Source organism: Phaenicophaeus curvirostris, chromosome 5, assembly GCF_032191515.1.
Source record: "Phaenicophaeus curvirostris isolate KB17595 chromosome 5, BPBGC_Pcur_1.0, whole genome shotgun sequence".
NCBI lineage: Eukaryota > Metazoa > Chordata > Aves > Cuculiformes > Cuculidae > Phaenicophaeus > Phaenicophaeus curvirostris.
This window is the reverse complement of record NC_091396.1, coordinates 18915342-18938158: the sequence shown is the minus strand read 5'-3', so window position 1 is coordinate 18938158 and position 22817 is coordinate 18915342. Positions and strand designations below refer to the sequence as shown.

Below are 22817 nucleotides of genomic sequence, written 5' to 3'. Positions count from 1 at the left end.
TGGTGGGCATAGCCAGAAGTTACATGAGAAAAATAATAATGAAAAAAAAAGTGTTCCTTATCTGGCTATTTTTAAGGCAGAGGTAGTTGTCCAGCTCTCATGGAGGTATCTGAGCTGAGGTTCTTAAAGTGGAGGAAATGCTCAGCAAGGAAGAAAGTAAGCAATAAAGGGAACTGGCATTTATGGCACACCCTTGACTTCAGCATCTTCCTCTCTTCCACTAACGTGACTCACTGTTAAGTGACATAGGTGTTATGGATCCAGTTCTGAGTCACTGAACCCTTCCCATCTATTGTGCAAGGAAAAAGGGAGCTTAACTTCAGACGAAATTATATAAGCAGTTTCTCTTTGACGGAGAAATTCTCCAGACACCTACAGTGCTTATTCAAATAATCCTGATCAGGATTCAGATCTTAGTGATTTCATCACCTAAATCCTTTGAGGATTTAGGCTTGGCAGCTTATAGATACATGTTATTCTGCATATTCCATGCACTGTTACTGCATGCTGATAGGATTCAATCTTTCACAGAAGAAAATGGTAGCCATTTTTCTTTTACAGGAAATGCATGACATAACTACTTATAAAAGACAAGAGTTTAGAGTGCCAATCTAGGAGCTCAGAGTCACTCTTTTTCTAGGCATGAAAGTGTTTAGATCAATATTTGTCATCTCTCAAAAGTCTTTGCCAGTACCTTCTCTGGTATGGTGTTGTTAGACCATGCATAGAAAGGAATAAAAACTTAGGAGAGAAGAAATCATCAAGACAGTTCATCTAGTTGATCCAGTAACCATTTAACTGGAGGCACAAAAATAAACCTTGAAGCAAGGCACAAGAATAGGACAGTTTTGATGTAGCTGAATGTCTAATCATGTGGTCACATGATCATGGCCTGTTTTTGCCTCCCTTGTCAAGGGAGGTCCCCTCTTTTTGGGACCATGTCTCACCTTCAGGTGGGGTAACAAGAACCCTTGGTCAAATAGACTTACAGTATGATGCTTAAGGTTTTCTGCAGAGAAGATGCGAGTTTTAACTTTCCCAGAGGGAGTAGAGAGGCAGAACAGGAAGCCTGGTTCTTTTGATTACTTCTCCTGGGTTACTGCTCAGGTTATGTGCCCTCGTATTATCACTCAGAGATACCTTCTTGTATCTGGCTGTAAAACAAATCTAAATCCCTGACAGGCTTTAGATTTGCTCCAGAAGAAAAGGCACTGTGCTTAGCTACCAAAGAAACTGGCATATCACAGAATCACAGAATCACTAGGTTGGAAAAGACCCCCAGGGTCATTGAGTCCAACCGTTCTTATCAATCACTAAACCATGCCCCTCAGCACCTCATCCACCCATCTTTTAAACACCTCCAGGGAAGGTGACTCAACCACCTCCCTGGGCAGCCTGTGCCAGTGCCCAATGATCCTTTCCATGAAAAATATTTTCCTGATGTCAAGCCTGAACCTCCCCTGGTGGAGCTTGAGGCCATTCCCTCTTGTCCTGTCCCCTGTCACTTGGGAGAAGAGGCCAGCACGCTACTCTCCAGATATAAATCTCTGCAGCCATTACTGGATCAAATTCTAATTGTTTCATTTCTTTTAAACAGTTCTGTGCCTTTTCTTATTATCTAGCTATTACACAGCAATTTTAATAAATTACTTACTTAAATTTTGTGAATTCTTCTTGTAATTGTTTCACATATCAGTGATATTTAGTGCAGCAGTAAAATAAGGTCTGTGATCCAGTAAAGAGAATCCCTTGTAGTGAGTTTTAAAGGAAACAAAAAAAGCAGATATACATTAAATGTTACTTGTATTTCAAACTCTGCATATTTGCAACAGTTTTTTCTAGAATTACCTATTCCCTTTTTTGGGGGGGGGGCTGTTTTCTTTTTTCTAATGTGGTAAAGAACTGTCCCCTTTATCTTACAGAGATGTATCTGAGTCCTTTGACCCTATCTAAATGCTTTGCTTTAAAAATTCAGATACAGGACATTGTATTTAATATGCTTTTTACAATTTGTTCACAGGAGCCCAAACTGAAATCCAGCAGGAAACAGGAAGCAAATACACCGAGGATGTTCAGCAGAAACATAACAGTATGTTTGTTTATACTGTGTATTTGTATTTGTGTTTATTTGCTACATCTCTACTAAAAATAGCATCTTGTCTGTAATGTCAAATAATGATAAATGTTTATTAACAAGCCTTTCTCTATATAAGAATAGTAGTATCTTTACTAGATACCAATTACTGAACACACTCAGTGTGGCTGTATATAATAGGCAACTCAGAAAAAAAGGTGTGTGTTTGTAGAGGCCGTGTACATATGTGCATGAATGTGTAGATATAAAATCAAAGTGGAGTATACATGCAGGATGTTTGGCTCATTATAAATAAGGAAATGAGACCACTCCAGCAAGCTATAAAGGCAGCAGCTGATGTTAGGAAATCAAGATGGCAACCTAATTTCATTGATTTTTTTTTTCCATGTAATTATTTCTGATCATCCTGTACAATGGATTTGTGGTCATTCCTAAGGGTTTTCAGCCCCGTAACGGAAAAATATTAAACAGAGAACAAAGGGCATAATTAAAGTTTCTGTTCCCTCCTTAGAAAGAGAAGGTGTAATGAGAAGTCAGCTATTCATTTGTACCAATAACAAGCCAATTTAGTACAGCTTAACTCTTTGTTTTATTCAATGTGTCTGAAGCACTCCAATATGCAGAGCTGTGAAGTTCTGCCTCTCATAACACAACACAGAGTTTCAGAAAAGGGTCAGAATTTAAAGGTAGAAAATACGAGTAATTACAGTTGAAAGCAATATCCTATGATTTAACAATCCTGATTTTGACTTTTAGTATATATTTTAACCTGATCCACGGCCTGTGCAAAACATCATAGGCTTAACATGTCTTCATTCGATCTGGCATTTTAGCTTTTTAGTCCTTTCTAGGGCAATTTTAGGGTTTAAGTTTTGTGTTGGTACACTAGTTTTTGTTTTATTTCTTACTCTTCTTTCTAGCTTCTACTACAGTTTCATCTAAAGTGAACATCATCCAGCCAATGCTGACAAATCCAGTAATAACACGTAAGTAAAGGAAATTAATTGTATTCAATAAGTTTTCAGTTTTAGGGGATGTAGACAGAGGAATCTAATACAAATGGGAGAAGGCACTGGTGAAGAAAGTCATGGATCATTAAGAGGAGTAATAGAGTGGTTAATAAACACAATATTGAACTGTTATCTTAGCTGGAATGTGGCCAACTATTAAAGCTCTAGCTGAACATAACTATAACCGTATCTAGGATTATATATGATGAGTAACAGATAGAAGATGAGTGAAGAATGAATACGCAATTTTATAATGGATATATGGACACAAAATAATGTATTAAGGTAGGCAGGTGAAAACTGTTCAATGACAAAATGAAGCTTTGGACAAGATGGTTTTCACCACATTAAGGCTGGGAATTTTAAGTCATTTTATAACATCTAGTTTTAATTCACAGCTTCCAATCCTGCTCACAATGGTCGAGTGTGTAGCACATGGGGCAACTTCCACTTCAAGACGTTTGATGGTGACATATTCTCCTTTCCTGGGCTCTGTAATTACATTTTTGCATCCCATTGCAATGCTCCCTATGAGGATTTCAACATCCAGATTAGGCGTGTAGTGGTGGATAATGCTCCAACAATCAGTCGTATCACCATGAAACTTGAAGGTGTAGCTGCTGAACTAACAAAAGGTGTTGTCATGATCAATGGCAACAGGTAAGTTTATTCATAACCCTTGTTTGGTGAGCACAGACCTTTTTTTGCAAACTTGCCAAGGGCTTGATGGGGAGAGGGACAGGAATTACATCTTCTTCAAAAAAATCTAACAATTGTAACAACATAGATAACAAATTATTTACTGTTAACTCCTTTCAGAGTAAATCAATCCTTCTCTTAAAGATTACCTTAAAACTAAAATTTGGATGAAAAAATCCTGAGAAGTTTGATCCACATTCAGATCCATATTTGATGATGATGTTTTATTTTTAAATCACTTTTCTTTTCACACAACAGCAATATTTTAGAGTCCATACAGATGCTGAACACCACAAGTTATTTTTTTCTCTTTATCAAAGATCTAGATCAGAAAATACCTAGAATTCTTTCTGCCTTTTCCTAGAGTTCAACTGCCATACAGCCAATCTGGAATTACAATAGAGAAAAGCAGCATTTATATGAAAGTTGTCAGCAAAATGGGCATTGTATTAATGTGGAATGAAGATGATAACATCCTGGTAAGAACTTCTCCTGGACCTGTCTACCTCTTCAGAGACCAGAGGCCAGTCCCTACCTGTTTACAAGTTTGCTGTTGCCTTCTCATACTGTTGAGCAATACTTTCTTAATAAAGATAGGTCCACATACAGGTATTCCTGAAGAAAATTACATGGATGTATTTCTAGTGGATAGCAGATGTCTACTTAAAATAGGGTGAAAAAAATCATTTTCATTACATCATTAACTCACTGCTGTTGATGTAGGGCCTACTTACCCCTTCAAACGTAATTTTCTAGTAGAATTTTACTCTCTTAGGACTTGGTGTGTACTACAGGCCACCCAATCAAGGAGAGCCGATCAATGAAGTCTTCTTCCTCCAGCTCCAGGAAGCTTCACGCTCGCAAGCTCTCATCCTACTCGGGGACTTCAACCACCCCGACATATGCTGGAAAAGTAGCATGGCAAGCTGTAGGAAATCCAGGAGACTCCTGGAGTGCATTGAAGATAATCTCTTAAACCAGCTGATAGAGACCCCCCCCGAGGAGATGCAATACTGGACCTGATGGTCACTAATACAAGTGAACTCATCAGTGATATGATCGGAGGCAGCCTGGGCTGCAGTGAACTGGTGGAGTTCAAGGTCCGGAGGGATAAGGGACATGCGAGGAGTGTAGTCAGGACCCTAAATTTCAGGAAAGCTGACTTCCAGCTCTTCAAGGAGTTACTCAGAAGGACCCCCTGGGACATGATCCTTAGGGACAAGGGAGCAGAACAAAGCTGGCAAATATTTAAGGATGCTTTCCATAAAGCGCAAGAGCACTCAGTCCCTGTATTTAGAAAATCAGGCAGGAAATCTAAGAGACTGGTGTGGCTGAGTCAAGACCTGCTGGTTAAACTAAAGAAGAGGAGGAAACTGCACAGGCAGTGCAAGCAGGGACAGGTAACCTGGGATGTGTATAGGGACACATCCCTAGAGGTGTTCAAGGCCTGGTTGAATGGAGCCTAGGGCAGCCTGATCTAGAGGGATGTCCCTGCCCGTGTCAGAAGGATTGGAACTGAATGATCTTTAAGGTCCCTTCCAACCCAAACTATTCTATGATTCATTTTTACTGTGGATTTGAATTTCTTTCGGAAGAATGAATGGAGGCTGAGAGCAATATAGATATTACACTGAAAACTTGGGCCTGCATCAACAGTATCAACATTGCGAACTCTGCATTATAAATCAAATCCAAGCCAATACTTCATTCTATCCCCTGGTTTGATTTAGATTACTAAATAAAATCACTTCTATTTAATGAAAAATAAAGCAGGTGCAGGTGCTATTCAGATGTCTTTACCATGTTTTAGAATGCTTATACTAACTTCTGTCAACTTACTGTTCATCATTTTAGCTGGAACTGAATGAGAAATATGCCAATCAGACCTGTGGACTTTGTGGGGACTTCAATGGCTTACCAATTTACAATGAGTTCTATTCAAACAGTTAAGTTTTTTAAATATTAAAAATTAGTTTCTGAGGTCTCCAGTATGCGTTTATTTTTGTATTCTTTTAACTCTAGTACCATCCACATTCCTCTTTCCTATCCTGCTAAGTGATTTACCCAGAAGATATGGTTCAATCTGTGTTTAAAAATATGTAGTGCAGAAATCAGATAATGTAATTTAATACTTCAAGTATAAATATAGTACTGGTGTTAACAACTGATACTATATTTCTTCTGTGCCATAATTTTATTTACCTAATCAGCTAACCCCATAAAAATGAGCTGGATTTTCTCAAATAACATAAATAAATAGAGTAATATATTCAATAAAACAAAAGGCAATTGTATTGTCCTGTCAATATATTTATTGATTCAGTTCTGCCTTAAAATTAGTATACTACATTTGTGTGCTGAATTGCATAATATTTGTAAGATCTTTTCTTCATCATTCTATCTATTCTCAGCTTGAGCTTTTTCCTAAACCTTGTCTCACAGCAGTCTGTATTGTCCAAAACGCCATTTAGGTTATTTTCTCTCTTCCCTGCATGGGCTTAATATAATCTGAAAATAATTTGTTCTTTTTCTGGTAAAAATCTTAGTTTGCATAGAGATGCAATAGGCTGACAACAGTTCTCTAATGTTTACTTTCTCCAGCATGCTGTGCAAGTTAAGTTGAGACAGCGACGTAGTGATTCCTTTGGAAGGGATGATGATTACATTTAAAGATTTAAAGGAACTACTTGCCTTGACCAGTTTTGAGCAGAATTCTTGAGAGAAGAAAAAGATTAGAAGTAGTTGCACTGAACAAAAAACCCACCTTCATTATTAAACTTCTTTTGCACAGGTATTAAGATGACAGCCTTGCAGTTTGGGAATATGCAGAAAATGGATGGGCCAACAGAACACTGTGAAGACTCCACTTCTACCCCACCAGATAATTGCACTGAAAGTTTTGTAAGGATCTTTTGACTATTCTTTTATTTTTATTTCAAATTCATCTTTTTTCCCCTCTACAGCTTCAGATGGGTCAACAGTAGAAGCCCTTGTGACAGCAACTTAAAAAGGAATATAAGATTCTATCAAAGAAAAATTATACAAAGTAACAGTATTTTAAAGAAATAAAAAAATGTTCCTTTCCACTTTCTGGAAGTTTTTAATTTTTTTTCTCCCAAGGATGACATATGCCAGAAAACATTGACCAGCACTGCATTTGCAGACTGTAATGACCTCGTTGATGTTAGAGAGTACATTAAGACTTGTCAAGATGACTTGTGCCACTCTGAAGAGTCAAAAAATTCCTCATGTATCTGTGATACCTTTGCTGAATACTCCCGACAGTGTGCTCATGCCGGCGGGCATCCTCTGAACTGGAGAACCTCAAAACTGTGCCGTAAGTATCACTGGAAACAGCCTTGCTTTATGCTCAGCAACTAAAACACCAAGCAGCCCTCACGTGGTTCTAAGGATTCCTGAGAAATTAAGGGCCATTCAAGACTGTATTTTCCAGAGAGTTCTGCTGTACAAGTTCCAGCATGATGACTTCAGCAAAAGAGCTAGGAGTTCTAATGCAAACTAGATTAAACAGTATCAAACACTTACATGGAAACTCTATTTGAAAGTCTATGCTATTTAGTTAAGTGGGACAGTAAATGAAGCAAATAAAGAAGGAGAAAAAATGAGGTACACTTGCTTGTTATGTTCCTGTTTCTCTCCTTATCTCATGGTAGCTACAGCATTTTTTATTCTGTTATTAACTGATTGGGTCTTCACAAGTGTTTTTCTTATTTATCTCCTCTTACTTGGTAGTTAGGAGTTTGCACTACTGTAATCTTCCTAGACATTTGCACGGAATTAAATATATACTAGATTATGGGGTGTGGCTGTTGATACCACCATCAGCGTTTGCTGCAAAACAAACTTCCATGAGATACTATTGCCCTTCTAACAGTATCTGAAAAATGGAAATGTAATAAAGCTTTAGGAACTTAAGTCTTGCATTTTACTAGCAATACAGGTGTCCACAAGAAGGGTGCCTTCAGTAGAAACACAGGCCTTGCTCACTTTGTGGGTTCATTACCTTGCTGTCCCCAGAAATACAGTCATTGAGCCAGTTCAGCATCAGACAGTCATGGAAAGCACATCTCAACTGTAAAATATGGATCTAGGTAACTAAATTTGCAAATTTTGAGAACTGGCAGTGGATCTCCGTTTTAGTGTGGATCTACATCTAGCTGAAAAACTTAAATGAATACAAATATTATCATACATATTGAACAAGAAATACTTGTGACTAAAAAAAGCCCTCCTCCTTTAAAATTTCAGCCAAGAAGTGTCCTTACAACATGCAGTACCAGGAGTGCAGCTCCCCATGTGCTGACACATGCACCAACCCTGAACGATCTCAATTCTGTGAAGAACACTGCATGGACGGTTGTTTCTGCCCCCCAGGCAAGTTTTTATGTGCTCGCATCTCTAATCTCAAAGAACAACAACAGCTTACCTGTAAGATTTGGGCAGGTTCCAAGGGGCTTAAGCCTCTGTATTTGCATTTTTTCACATCTGCAAGTGCCAAGCATTTGTCACGTGTCAGCTGAGAAAACACATCTGAATGAATTGCCAATACATATGCAATAGAATAAGAAAGCAAGAAAGCAGAACAGCAAACAGATCAAGACTGTCTCTCAACAAGCCACCTGTGCTACGAGAAGTACCTATTCCAAAGCTGGTGAAATTTAAGTATAAAAATCCTTCACTGTGCATATTGGCATCCTACTATCACCAGCATAGGTACCATGCATGACAGCTGTAGATCTGTCTAGAACATGATATTTAAGATTTGAAACAGGCCAATATGGTGTATAGGAAATGCCTTTTTAATTGATCCAAGTTTTGCCTTTTTTTTAATCTAGGGACTGTATTTGATGACATCAACAGTTCTGGATGTATTTCCCAGGAGCAGTGCTCTTGTGTTTACAATGGCAACACCTATGCTACAGGAGCTTCTTTTACAGAGCAATGCCATTCCTGGTAACCTTTGCTACTTTACTAACTTGCTATTTCCTCTTACATATTTAATAGGTTTAATGTTTTATTATATGTTATTGCACCATTTGTAATTGACATGTGTATTTAACTGACCACTACTATTCCAAAATATCCTGAAAGAACATTGCTTGTTTTTTTAGCAAGACCCTTAACTAGCTTTGCACTCTAACTCAAGGTGATCAAAGCAAGGATTGATAACATTCAGATTTCTCACCAGTCAATTAAAATTCTTCCTCTCTGTTCACTGTGTTCAAACATCTGGACTTCTCTAAGGGGAATGAAGTTACAGTGATTTATATATTTGCAAATATTTATTTTTCTAGAGAAAGCAAGAGATGACATACCACAACCTTGAATTACTAATCCTGTAGCTGTGCACTACCACATCACGTTAGAAAACAGATATGCTCTGCATCAGGAGTAGGTGTGGGGTTAAATGCCTTTTAGTTTCTAGTATCTTTGTATAACAAAATGGAAGATATTTTTATTTGTCATTGTGTTTTATCTTAGCTGCAAAACCCATGAAATTACTCATCCAATAGCTGTTGGTGTAGAGTTCACCTGTTCAAAGAAGGAAAACAATTAATTAAGCAAAGTGAATGCATACCATTCTTTTTATGCATGTTCACAATGTTTTGGAAAATTTTAAGCCTAGATTTACTGTGGGTCAAATTAGAACTTGAAGGGAAAATGAGCTGAATCTAATGTCACTGTAATTAATTTTACCACTGTAACATGACTATTGATTTCAGCTAATTTTATTCTGTCTCTTCCAGTACTTGTAATGGAGGCCAGTGGACCTGCCAAGACACATCATGCCCAGGAACATGTTCAGTAGAGGGAGGTTCGCACATTTCCACGTATGATAAAAAACGTTATGATCACCATGGAGACTGCACTTATGTCCTTTCTAAGGTAGGAATCAGCTATTACTAGGTCATAAAGCCTTATACATTTATAGAAAGAAAAGGTAATCTCAATCAACATTTTTGAAACTTACCTCTTTTGACATACAGACCTTAACTTGCCTCTCACTTAGCCACATGTTTACTAAAACACATGCTGCCATTCAATGACAATCATCAGTTAACTATTAGGAATTTCCAGTTCTGTGATGTAGTAATTGCTAAGGAGAATTGACTTTTTAAAGAATTTACTTCATCTACATTCTTCAGTGTAGTTAATCCAGCTTTCTGATTGAGCTGCATAATTTTTGCCATGTTAATGTATGATATGTTATTAGACCAAACGGTAGAAGTCGGAAAAATTACACTAACAATTCTGAAAGGAAAAAAAACGGAATTTGTAAGACTAGCATTTTTTATTTCATTTCTGGGGAGTTCAGATGCAGAAAATCATTTCAGGTCAAATGATACATTTCTGTTAGATCTTGAAGATTGTTAAGCAGAATTAAAAAGCCAAAAGAAACAGAAAAAAATTAATTATAATGAAAGTATTTAATTGCAGCAATGTGTGAGTAAAATGTTTTGATCTTTTAGGGGGTTTATCTGTTTGTCTTTGCTTTCCTTACTCCCCAAATGCACAATTCAGTTTAAAAAAAATAAGTGTTGTGTGTTACTGTTCTCCTGAAAATGTTTTATCAAAAATTTTTGTCTAGCATCAATACCAGCTACAGAAAGATGAGAAATATAGTAGAACTGAATCCAACATTAGAAGCAGGCATGAACACAAACTCCAAATATGAATATCATTAATAAAATGGAAAACCAGGTTCTAATTCTCTCATTGTTCCTAATCATTACAGAAGGCAAAACTGAATCTGGAAGAGTTTGGATCTTCTCCAGAAACAGAAATACTTTTTCAATGTTGAGAGAAAATTTTACAGGATGCTTCTTTAACTAACCTTTCATGAAACAACTGTTGGCTTTTCTATTTTTCAGCACTGTAAAGATGAAACATTCACCATCCTAGTAGAACTACGTCAATGTGGCCTAACAGACACTGAGACATGCTTAAAGACAGTGACCCTCAACATGAATAAAGGACAAACTGTAAGAATGCAAAATAAGCATGGGAAGTTAGTATTAAAATATGGGAAACAAAGGCGGCCTTAATTGTTCAGGGAACTGCATTTCTCTCTCAAGTAGTCAGCATACGTGATAAGTACCAGTTATATTTAAGCAAGAGAAAAGAAATTGATTTTGTTCAGATCAGCTGCAAATTTGGCTGTGTGGAAGTTGACTGAGTTCAAAGAAACCCTCAGGAGTTGAGAAATTCTCTTTAAAAATAATTCATATATGGCAGGGGAAATTAGTAAAGTGAATGAAGTGGAAAGAGGGAGATGAAATCACAAAACTGCCCTTTTTATTTAATAACTTTTTAATTAATATCAGTGTAGTCATCACCGTTATTACTCTTTGGACTGTAGTTATTCTTCACACAATTGCTTATTGTTCCTCTTCCTTTTCAGCTCGTTGAGGTTAAACCTGATGGTGGTGTGTTTGTGAACTCAATTTACACCCAACTGCCCTTCTCAGCAGGTATTTTTTTTCTCTAACAGTCTGTGACCAATAAGCTCAGAACTTCAACTCCACACATACTTATTTTCTTAAACTGTGGGAGATAAAAGGACTGTGAGTTGTTCAGAAGCTGCATGTTTACACCTTGGTTTTCTTGAGGATATTTCCTGAGTCACACAAGTGCTTTTGAAGTGGAAGTAGGAAGAAATGGGAGACAGTACTAGCATAGCGAAGAGTTCAAATAGAAGAAAACACTTACACTCTCCAGATTTGATCATTGTAAGGTTTACATCCTTCTTACTACCCAAAACTGAACACAGAAGTCATCTGTTTACCTCTTCTACCTCTTGTTTTCTTTTTTCCAAGTTACCATCTCCGGGCTCACACTTCCTCAGACAGAAATTTGACTTTTGCTCTCTGTCTAAATAACAAAGGATTTTATGTGATGTCTCTGACCTCTAGATCTGCTTATTTTCCCTCTCCAAGAGAGTGAGGGCTCCAATGTAAACTGTACAAGCTCAGAAACAAAAATACAAGTATTTTTTTTTAATGCTCAGTGCCATACTGTTTTTCCTTTTTGTTCTCTTGGAAGGAGTAATCTCCAGCTGCTTAATGTTGAGACAGCAAATAAAGTTAACGCCTTGGTAGTTACAAGCAAGTTCTGAACTGTAAATTGTTAATTATATTTCGTATTAATTTTCATAAAGACAACAACTGCAACAGAAATTCAGGATAGTATAATGATGCACTATTGCCAGCATTCAGAAAGATCCAGAAAGTGATCATTCTGTTTTCTCATCTATAGCTAATGTCACTGTGTTCAGACCTTCATCATTCTTCATCATGATGCAGACAAACTTTGGTGTTCAACTTGAAATCCAAATCGTACCCATCATGCAAGTGTTTGTGAGGCTGGATCCTATTTTCAAAAACCAGACCTGTGGTAAGTAAATGAAATTAAAGAACATCTTGCTTAGTGTCTTTTGTCTAGTATGAGCAGTATAAATTTTTCACTGCTTTTCACCACTTTTCACCAGGTCTCTGTGGAAATTTTAATAATATCCAAACTGATGACTTCAAGGCCATAAGTGGAATAATTGAAGGAACAGCAACAGCATTTGCTAATACCTGGAGAACTCAAGCTTCATGCCCAAATATCCAGCCCAGTTTTGAGAACCCTTGTGCACTCAGCATTGATAATGGTGCGTCCTTCTTTCCTAGGCTTTTTTGTTCATCTCTAAGGAAAAAAAAATCCATTGGAAAGAAAGGATAAGAAAGTAAAGGCTTATATACTTGGTAATAACATACATATGAAATTAGAAACAAATATTCAGAATGAACACACTGGGGATAAGTAACTAAGTAAAAGAAGAGTCATAGAAACATAGCTAAAGAAAACTATATAGTCACTGACAACAGAGAGGATGTTTAAGCTGACAAGTTGATGTCAGAGGAGTGGATTGCAGACATCTTTGAAAATCTTATGTTCATCCACTTCAGCAAGTCCTCTTCTTTGGTGTTAGGAACCTTAACCCACAAGTTAAGTGAAATAAAGTCAGGAGAAGGAGAGATTTGATGTGATTTCAGAAGTGGCTCCATACACTAAGGCAGTGTGCTTTTGTTACTAACTAAATACAAATTTTGTATTGTTTTTTTTCTTCACAGAAAAATATGCTCAGCATTGGTGTGGACTACTAACTGACAGCAAAGGACCTTTTGCTGCTTGTCACTATGCAGTGAATCCCTCTGTTTACCACATGGTACTTTCTTAAGCTGCTTTTCCCTTCAGAAACAATAGAAATAGGATCATTACAACTAGCTACAAGAAAAGGACTGTTCCAGACATGTCTCTTGTCTTACACGATGCCTGTATTTCCATTTCTGTACTGCAGCACTTCTTTCTTTCAGCATGTGTTTCCGTTTTTATTGTAACATGTCAGTCTGGTCTTCAAGATCCTGACTAGCTTGGGAATGGAAAGGCAGCTATTTACTCCTGGATAGCTGTACACATAGAGTAGGAAGTGTATGTAAAAGCATGTCAAATGCTTGTTTGAATATCGGTGAATTGTTTTCTTATCAGCTTTGTAGCTTGTTACTTGGCACAGAAAGCACATGAGATAATTATCATCGTTCTGCTATCTATGTGTTGCCAATCTTTATTTTCATGAATCATCCAGGTACGGACGCTGGTGAAATGACGTGTCTAGGCTGCATACTGTGACTAGAGCTTTGCATGCTACTATAAGGCATATTCATAAATAAGGTTCAGAGGAATTTGAAACTGTCAAATGTATAACAAACTTTAAGACTGCTATTTCCCAATAGTAACTGAATCTCCATTCCCTTAATTCTCCCCAGTCAGGAAACTTGGGTAAGGACTGGAAAGTGATAGAACTATCTGAATATCTGTAGAAGAATTAGTGCCTAAGAACAGAAAGATAACTTTTTTTTTAGATTGACAATATTACCAGTGCTCAGACTTTATTTTTCTATGCATTCTTAGAACTGCATGTTTGACACATGTAATTGTGAAAATAGTGAGGACTGTCTTTGTGCAGCCCTGTCGTCCTATGTGAGAGCTTGTTCTGCAAAAGGAATCCAGCTGCAAGGATGGAGGACTGAAGTCTGCTGTAAGTATTTTTAACAATCCACTTTCCTAAGAACACACATCAGTAAAAACTGCTGATCAGGGATTATTTTATAATGATCTCTAGACAAATGCAGTAAGTGTTGAGGAAGGTATTTTGTTAAGTGCTCTCCTGGAAGTATTCCTTCACTGTTCCCTTAGCAGCAATCCATTGCTAGCAGGAGTGAATACACATATATGAGAAACATAGTTTGCTTAGAAAGGAGACTGGTGTTATGGTAGTGCCTCCATCTCGTTTTGTGCAACTTCAAATTTCACTACAGTTTTGTGTATCACAAGTTAGTGCAGAGAAAAAGTGCCATATTAGAATTACAGTACTGGTAATACTAACCAAAATACTTGCAAATGAAAGGTCTCTGAAGCTGCACACTGGGTTCCACTGACCCAGTAGGTCTGTTTTCAGCGTACCAGGAGACGTTCAGAGAGACATCACACCTCAAGAGGTTTAGAAGTCTTAGCAATGTATGGCAGTACCAATCAGAGGTCTCTTTCCAAAACTTCACTTTTAAAAAAGAATTCTGCTTTGCAGGCATCACTTACTTCACATCTACAATAGCTTTTCAAGTCTAACTCTGGAAGTATTCAGAAACACATTTACATGAAAGATGCAACATAGGCAGAATTGTACAGTATTTTTTACATGATTTTCTGCTGCCTGTGGTTTCTTTATTTCCCTCCAGAAATTACTTTCTGGGATTAACAAACCTATTCTATTTTCTCTCAAGCAAAATATACCACATCATGTCCCAAATCCTTAAGCTACAGCTACACCATCTCTGCTTGTCAACCCACTTGTCGGTCTCTGAGTGAGCATGATGTCACATGCGACATTAAGTTTGTCCCAGTTGATGGCTGCACTTGTGTAAATGAAACCTACATGGATGAGAGTGGCAAATGTGTTCCTGCTAATGAATGCCCCTGCTACTACAGAGGATCTCCCATACCATTTGGAGAAGCTGTCCATGAAAATGGGCTTGTATGGTAAGTAAATCCTTTGCAAAACACTCAAGCAATAATATATGTATCTTCTCATTAAAATCAGCTGCATTTAAACTGGTCTCACCCTGCCTTGCCTGAATTTCAATACAACACTCTCTCATTCTTTCAGCTATACTTTAAGAATACCTGGAGATACTGAGGGAGCTGACATAAGTGCTTACCAAGTTATTTTCTATCAGTCTTGGCTGGCAGGGGAGGTCCCAGTTGACTGGAAGTTAGGAGTATTGGGCAAACATCAGGCCTCTCAGTCTGACTTAAGTGCTGGAAAAGGTTATGGAGCAGATCATCTTGAGTGCAGCCTGTTCAGGGTAACCAGATGTTCAGTCCCAGTCAGCATGGGTTTAGGAAAGGCAAGTCTTGCTTAATCAACCTCACCTCCTTCTATGACAGGATGACCTGCCTAGTAGATGAAGGAAAGACTGTGGATGTTGCTTACCTGGACTTTTGTAAGGTCTTTTGACACCATGTCCCAAAAACATGCTTCACAAGAAACTGGCTTGGATGGGTGTAGTCTTGCTGAACAGGCCCAAAGAGTTGTGGTGAATGGAGTTAAATCCAGTTGGAGGCTGGTCACAAGTGTTGTTACCCAGTGCTCAGTGTTGGGGCCAGTTCTGTTTAATATCTTTATGATATTGATCTGATCTGGATGAGGGAATTAAGTGCACCCTCAGTAAGTTTGCATTTGACACCAGTTTAAGCTGGATTGTGGATCTAATTGAGGGAAGAAAGGCTCTACAGAGGGACCTGGAAAGGCTGGATCAATGGGGCAAAGCCAGTTCTATGGGGTCCAACAAGGTCAAGTGCTGGGTCTTGCACTTGGAGCACAATAACCCTATGCAATGCTACAGGCTTAGGAAAGAGTGGCTGAGAAGCTGCCAGTGGAAAAGAACCTGGGAGTGTTGTTTGATAGCCATCTGAATATGAGCCAGCAGTGTGCCCAGGTGACCACGAAAGTCAATAGCATCCTGGCTTGTATCAGAAATAGTGTGACTAGCAGAACTGGAGAGGGGGTTTCCCCCTGTACTCGGCACTAGTGCAGCCCCACCTTGAATACTGTGTTCAGTTTTGGGCCCCCCAGTACAAGAAAGACATTTTGCTGCCACAACATGTCCAAAGAAAGGCAAGGAAGCTGGTGATGGTTCTGGAGCACAAGTCTCATGAGGAGCGGCTGAGGGGATTGGGGCTATTCAAGTCTGGAGAAAAGGAGGCTGAAGAGACACTTCATCACTCTCTAACACAACTTGAAACAAGGTGGTAGCGAAGTGGGTGTCAGCTTTTTTTCCCAAGTAACAGGTGATAGGACAAGAAGAAACAACTTCAAGTTGTGTCAGGGAAAGTTGAGATTGGTTATTAGGAAAAATGTCTTCACTGAAAGAGTTGACATGCATTGGAATGGGCTGCTGAGGAAAGTAGTTGAGTCACCAGTCCTGGAGGTATTTAAAAGCTGTGTATATGTGGCACTGAGGGACGTGGTTTAGTAGTGGACTTGGAAGTGCCTGGTTATGGGTTGGACTCAATGATCTTAATGTTCTTTTCCAACCTATATGATTCTAAGAATTTCTATTTCCAGACTAACAGAGCAATTGTATTCAGGTGCATTTTCTATTTAATTCCATGATTTTTCAAGCATAAAATCATAACAACATCAGCAAAACACTCATTTCAACCTATGATTTTTCCCATTAAGTAATAACAGATATCATACGAAAAGCATCATTGTTTGTGATATTGCAGGAAATTCTTTCCTGAGATTGCATAACAGCATTCTGAAATTCCTTTGAAAACTCTGAAACTTGATGAAAGAATTAGCTCTCAATCTCAATATGTGATTTGAGAAGAGAAAAAAATGTTCTCCCTCCTCTTACAGCACTTGCATCCAGGGAAGACTGAATTGCATTGGAGCACCCAATCCAAATCCAGGTAAAAAAAAAAATTTTCTCTGTGCCAGATCTTGGACTGAAATAGTTGATAGAATTAATTCTTCTTAATGGATTTTTAAATAATAGAAGTGTTTCTCGGTTAGTTATAGTGCAACAGTTATAAAAGACAGAGTGAACCTGTCATTGTTGATTAATGATGAGACCTTTTTCATAAAGATTTTTTTTCTGAAATACTGTGGGGTTTTTTTCTGGGATTTCAGTGTTCTGAGTGAATCTACATAGCAGATTGAATAGGGATAGTAATCCCTACTAACTGAAATACACAAGTTCCAAAGAATTTATAGATGTTTTTAAGAGCTACGGATGTAGGATAAACTCTGTGCCATTTCTTACTGCTCTCACTTCTTTCTTTCCTCTAGTCTGTGAATCTCCCATGGTCTACTTCAACTGTAGAAACGTCACTGCAGGAATAATCGGAGCAGAATGTCAAAAAAGTTGCCAGACTCTGGATATGCAGTGTGTAAGTATGTCCTTGATGGGTTAAATGCTGTTTCCAGATATTGTCTTTGCTCTTGGTGCTGAAGTGATTGATCTATCTGTTCTGTTCCAAATCTACAATACAGGTACTTTGTTCTTATAACAAAAGCCTAAAACTATGCTGTGAAGCAATAACGATGAGACCCTTAAACCAAAATATAATAAAGTAACATACAATTTAATTAATAAAATTGTGTCTACCTTTCTTCAGCTACTGCAGGCAACAGTAATTAGTAGTGAAAATACCTAGGGCTCCGCCAAACATTTTACTTCTTTAGGAGAAAATTATTGGCTATGAACTGGCTAGGAGAAATCACGCTTTCTCATATCATGGTGCAATTGTGAATTTCTTGCACATCTAATTATACTATTCCACCTAAGTGCATGGTAGCCACATGCCATTTCACAAGTAAGTACCATATAAGGCAAACAGATTTCAGTGTAACTCAACCAAATCAAAATTAATAGTACTTACTTTCTTTTTAAAGATCCATTCAATCACAAATCACCCTCTACAAATTACAAGGCTTCTTCAGTTAACACAGAGCAAGACTTCAGATTAATATATTTCAGATTTCACAGACTCCAGCAGAGCAATCACAATTGGCATATACAAAACATTTATCTTTAATATAAATAACTAATAATTAGGCTAATAACTTCCCTTCTGTTCCATTGTCCTGTAAGTACTTCATAGTGCTCTCCCATTTAAGCTGGGCAGCAACAAGACCATATAAAGACATTTTATGAGAATTTAATCTTCCTTTTTCAATTGTGATTATTTCATTCTGAAATTATATCTTCCTCTTGACTTTTCCAGTATAGCACACAATGTGTGTCTGGCTGCATGTGCCCAGCTGGACTTGTGTTAGATGGGAATGGTGGTTGTATTCCTGAAGAGGAATGTCCATGTATTCACAATGAAGCCATGTATCAGCCTGGGGAGAAGATCAGCGTTGACTGTAACACTTGGTAAATATTTCCTCAGAAGTAGCATTCCTGGTTCCATCATTTGCCTTTCCAAAGATCTTAAATAGTACAGCAGTGAGGAAAGGTTTTGATTGCACGTTTCCTTAATTGATGGGTCTTTTAGTTTTGGATTAAACAGCGTGAACCAGTTTCCTTCTGATGTAGGTTGGTGGCCAAAGCATAGAATGGGAGGAAATCTTTGGGACTACAGTGTTCATTAAGTATTATCCTAATTTGCAGTTAATGCATTCAGAGTAGCAGAACAGAGTTTTCCTTTAATTGTTTACATGAAAAATGTAAGAATATTTTAACTCCAGAATCAATATAACATTTACCAGGGACGAGTTGCCAAAAAAAAAACAAAAAACCCAAATAAAAAAAAAGAGTTGTTAGGATATATCTACACAAAATACTGAGTTGTTTTATTATTAAAATGTTTTATTCTCACTCCTAGTGTGTGTAAGAATAGGAAGTGGGAATGCACTGAAGATCAATGTCTGGGCACTTGTGCTGTTTATGGAGATGGTCATTATAATACCTTCGATGACAAAAGGTTCAGCTTCAACGGAAATTGTGAATACACACTAGTCCAGGTACTGATAATTAGCAATAGTAAATGACATGTAAACTTGATCATGTCTATAATATAGTAACATTTTAAATGTTATTCTCTACTCAGGACCACTGTGGGAAGAGTGGCACAGCCAATGGGACCTTCAGGGTTATCACTGAAAATATTCCCTGTGGCAACACTGGGACAACTTGCTCAAAATCTATCAAAGTTTTCTTAGAGGTACGAAGGTTTTGCATACACACCAGTTTTGTTCTCCATCTGTTTAGTGCTTAGGAAAAGCCTAGATATCGATTGCTTCAAGGAAGATGGAAAAATAGTTTTAGGAGTAAATCAACTTGTAAGTTAAATTTATATCAGATTCTGGTGAAATATTTGGTAGAGCTTCACAGCTTTCTCTTTTCCTTTTCCCACCATAACTTATATCACTTTTGGGCAAACTACAGATCTACAGGAAAATTGTCTTTAGCATGAATTTAGACTATCATGTCAGAAGATTTTTTTTTCCGTGCAATGTAGTTCCTCCGTTACTACCAAAACACCCTTTTTTACTTATGCCATTTAAAACACCTTTTTTTACCACAGTTCCAGGAACCTGAGATTTGAACTATTCAGTTTTGATTATATGTTTTCATTGTATAAATTATTTGTAGTACTCTTAAAAGCAGAAAAGCAGGTTTACAACCACAGCTGCAGCTACTGAGTTAATTTCTAATCACCTCTTCCTCCTGTTTCAGAGCTATGAACTGATACTTGGTGAGGAGCATGTCAGTGTTGTAAAGAGAGGACAAAATGACGAGGTGCCATACACAGTCCGCTATATGGGTGTGTACTTGGTAATTGAAACCAAAAGTGGGCTGATCCTCATGTGGGACAAGAAAACAAGCATCTTCATCAAGCTCAGCCCTAATTTTAAGGTGAGAAACTGACAGTTGAATGGCAATTTACAGTCCAGATGTGGACTGCATGCGAATTTTGTTCAGACCCTACTGAGGTCCCAAACAGATGATGTCTCTAGTATTCCTGCAGGATATCTCATGTTGGTTTGCATTCCTCTCGTGCCTCAGAAAACCATATAATCAATCTGCTGCTGTTCTGAACTCTGAAGAAAGCTTTCAGTGCCTGTTTGGCCTGACAGAACCTGAGTTGGCAAACCACTTTTTTAGGACTTGACTTTGTTAAACTTACCCAATGAACTTTGGTAAAGGTCATTAGAGCTTATTAAAATTACATAGCTGCGTGTGTAGAAATCAGTTGAGTAATCTTGGTCTTAAAATCCAGTTTCCAGTTCTCATTGACACACAAATCATACTATAATACTTCAAGAACAAGGCAGTAAAATATTACAAATGAAAGCCTCCTGTAAAATGCAAGCATGTATTTTTCAAGCATCTACACAGGAGATAAGTAAAACGTATTCCTGTTGTCATAGCTTCTCCTAGCTTATGTTATTAAGTACTAAAAACTGTAAATGAGGAATTTGTTATCCTGTTGTTTACCACAGTGATATTTCAATTAGGTATATAAATTAAGTGTAATTTAGAACTCATATACAAATCTCTTTTGATATCATAGGTTCTTTTACTGCCTCATCTACTGGAATTTTATAAAGATACTATTAATATAGGAATTATGCACCTTAGATATACGTAGAAAACATAGTATCTATGGCGGGCTATCACAGTTTTACAGATCTATAAATTTGGAATGAAGGATATTTATGGATGTGCAAGGACTATGTAATTTCTTTTTATACCTGTGAGCACTCTTAACAGTAAAGACTCAATGAGTAGACAATGTAGCTGAACTGGTAGTATTTATGACAGATTTGTAAGGTTGTTATTTTATAAGTACACCTATTGTATAAAATAACACTTAAATGAAAAGCTTAGTCAGCTAACTGTGAGTACTCATTTCCTGGTTAAAGACATATCTTAAAGGCAATAAGGTCTCAATGACAAAGATGGTTTTATTGTTCAGATTGGAAAGAAGAGAAGTCAACAGCAGTATCCTCCTAGCCTTAGTGGCCATGTTCTGTTGCAGAGTAAACAAAGGATGAAGAAGTTCAGGAAAGTTAGAATGTAATGGCACCATTCTAAGAGCTGAATTACAAGTATCCGTTCAGGCTCAGATGTTTTTCAAGTTTTCTCACATCCGTTACTATTTTATTTAATTTCTCTTGCAGGGTCAGGTCTGTGGTCTCTGTGGAAATTATGATGGCAATGGCATCAATGACTTTACTACAAGGAGTCAGTCTGTGGTAGAGAATGTTCTAGAGTTTGGGAACAGTTGGAAAGTATCCTCAACATGTCCTGATGCTTCCAGCATAAAGGACACGTGTTCTACCAACCCTTATCGAAAGTCCTGGTCAGAGAAGCAGTGTAGCATCATCAACAGCAACGTCTTTGCCGCCTGTCACTCTCAGGTATTACAAGGGCAGAAGTTTACTGTGTGAAGACTAGGTCTGTGTATTATTGAAGCTGCTGTCTTCAGGCATGTTTCACTTTAAAATTTATGAGGAAAACTTCAATCTGAATCCCACTCGATGGGACAGTTTTGTAGTCTCTACCTGTAAGAAATGAAAGGACATTTAGTTTGTAGGGAATATTGACCTATTATGAAAGAATAATAATTTCATAATGACTATGTATTTTCTTGTAGTGCAGCTTTGATAAAAATTCTCATGTGCCATGTTCAGAACACAAGCTCAATGAAATAACATTGTAAGGAATTATCAGTATAGGCTTTATTTAAAACTAAGTTCCTACCAAACGATATAGGGTAAGTCTGTGTTCATCCTGTTACCTTAGTTCTCTCCACTGGCAGAGACCTTCATTTTCAAGTGCAGGTGCCTCATATCACTTGGTAACATGAATCCAATATTCCACTAGGACACAAGTCTGAGTGTCGAAAAATCTGTCGATATGTGATTTGGATGTATTATCTGTCACCACCTTTGATGTGAAACAGTGTATATAAACAAAAGAAAAAGAAATTACAGATTAAGGCTTTTCTTCTGAGATACTACAATTTTAAGAAAATAACCCTAGCAAAGCTAAGACAGAAATTTAGAAGGCATGATGTATAATACTATATTTCTTTTTAATAACAGGTTGAGCCAGCGAAATATTATCAAGCATGCGTGACAGATGCTTGTGCATGTGACACTGGAGGGGACTGTGATTGCTTTTGTACAGCAGTAGCTGCCTACGCTCAAGCATGTAGTGAAGTTGGTACCTGCATAGCCTGGAGAACCCCATCAATCTGTCGTGAGTTTTATCTTATAAACACTTCTGAGAGTGCAGTTAAATGTTCAGTGTATGTATGAGCACTATAATCTCACTGCGTAGACTTTTCACATTCATCTGTTTTGATGGTCGTGCAATTTCACTTATTCATTCACCATTTTCAAGACTGTCCAAGAAGCATTGCAGGAATATGATGAACAGACATGAGTAAAAAGATGCTTTCTTATTTTCTGAAGAAGTCCAATTTTTTGTATTTCCTTAGCGTTGTTCTGTGATTACTACAATCACCAAGGGGAATGTGAATGGCACTATAAGCCTTGCGGAGCCTCATGTATGAAGACCTGTAGGAACCCAAGTGGAAAATGCTTCCATGATTTGCCAGGTTTAGAAGGTAAAAAGAGCTGCAAGCACCTTTAAGTGGGTACATTTTATTATATTTTTAACAGTCTTCAATGGAGTGTAATTCTCCCAGAAGCTGCATTTGCACCATTCAATTCTTTTCAATGTCAGTGCACCCACATGAATGGAGGAAGAGTATGGAAATTCAAATCAAAACCATCTCTAGGACTAAGTGCTTGTGCGTGTACTCTTGAGATGCCAGTACTCTTCATTACTTCCTAGAATTATTGGAAAAAATAATTATTAATAATTATGACTATTAAATACAAGATCTGCAAACACATTCTGCAC

At 37.6% G+C, this 22817-nt stretch overlaps 1 protein-coding gene across 1 annotated transcript in view; it reads left to right on the top strand.

Moving 5' to 3' along the window:
* The window catches only part of LOC138720780 (mucin-5AC-like), a 56655-nt gene that overhangs the window by 12950 nt on the left and 20888 nt on the right, over positions 1–22817 (top strand). The window contains exons 3-28 of the mRNA XM_069857120.1: positions 2021–2089; positions 3016–3081; positions 3504–3765; positions 4169–4283; positions 5659–5749; positions 6596–6705; positions 6925–7141; positions 8074–8199; positions 8661–8778; positions 9573–9711; positions 10698–10808; positions 11228–11297; positions 12082–12219; positions 12314–12478; positions 12942–13036; positions 13780–13906; positions 14649–14904; positions 16790–16842; positions 17222–17322; positions 18160–18311; positions 18763–18901; positions 18988–19101; positions 19617–19796; positions 21065–21304; positions 21992–22148; positions 22390–22518. Of these exons, the coding sequence (XP_069713221.1) occupies positions 2021–2089; positions 3016–3081; positions 3504–3765; positions 4169–4283; positions 5659–5749; positions 6596–6705; positions 6925–7141; positions 8074–8199; positions 8661–8778; positions 9573–9711; positions 10698–10808; positions 11228–11297; positions 12082–12219; positions 12314–12478; positions 12942–13036; positions 13780–13906; positions 14649–14904; positions 16790–16842; positions 17222–17322; positions 18160–18311; positions 18763–18901; positions 18988–19101; positions 19617–19796; positions 21065–21304; positions 21992–22148; positions 22390–22518 (3540 nt within the window). The remainder of the gene's footprint in view (positions 1–2020; positions 2090–3015; positions 3082–3503; positions 3766–4168; positions 4284–5658; positions 5750–6595; positions 6706–6924; positions 7142–8073; positions 8200–8660; positions 8779–9572; positions 9712–10697; positions 10809–11227; positions 11298–12081; positions 12220–12313; positions 12479–12941; positions 13037–13779; positions 13907–14648; positions 14905–16789; positions 16843–17221; positions 17323–18159; positions 18312–18762; positions 18902–18987; positions 19102–19616; positions 19797–21064; positions 21305–21991; positions 22149–22389; positions 22519–22817) is intronic.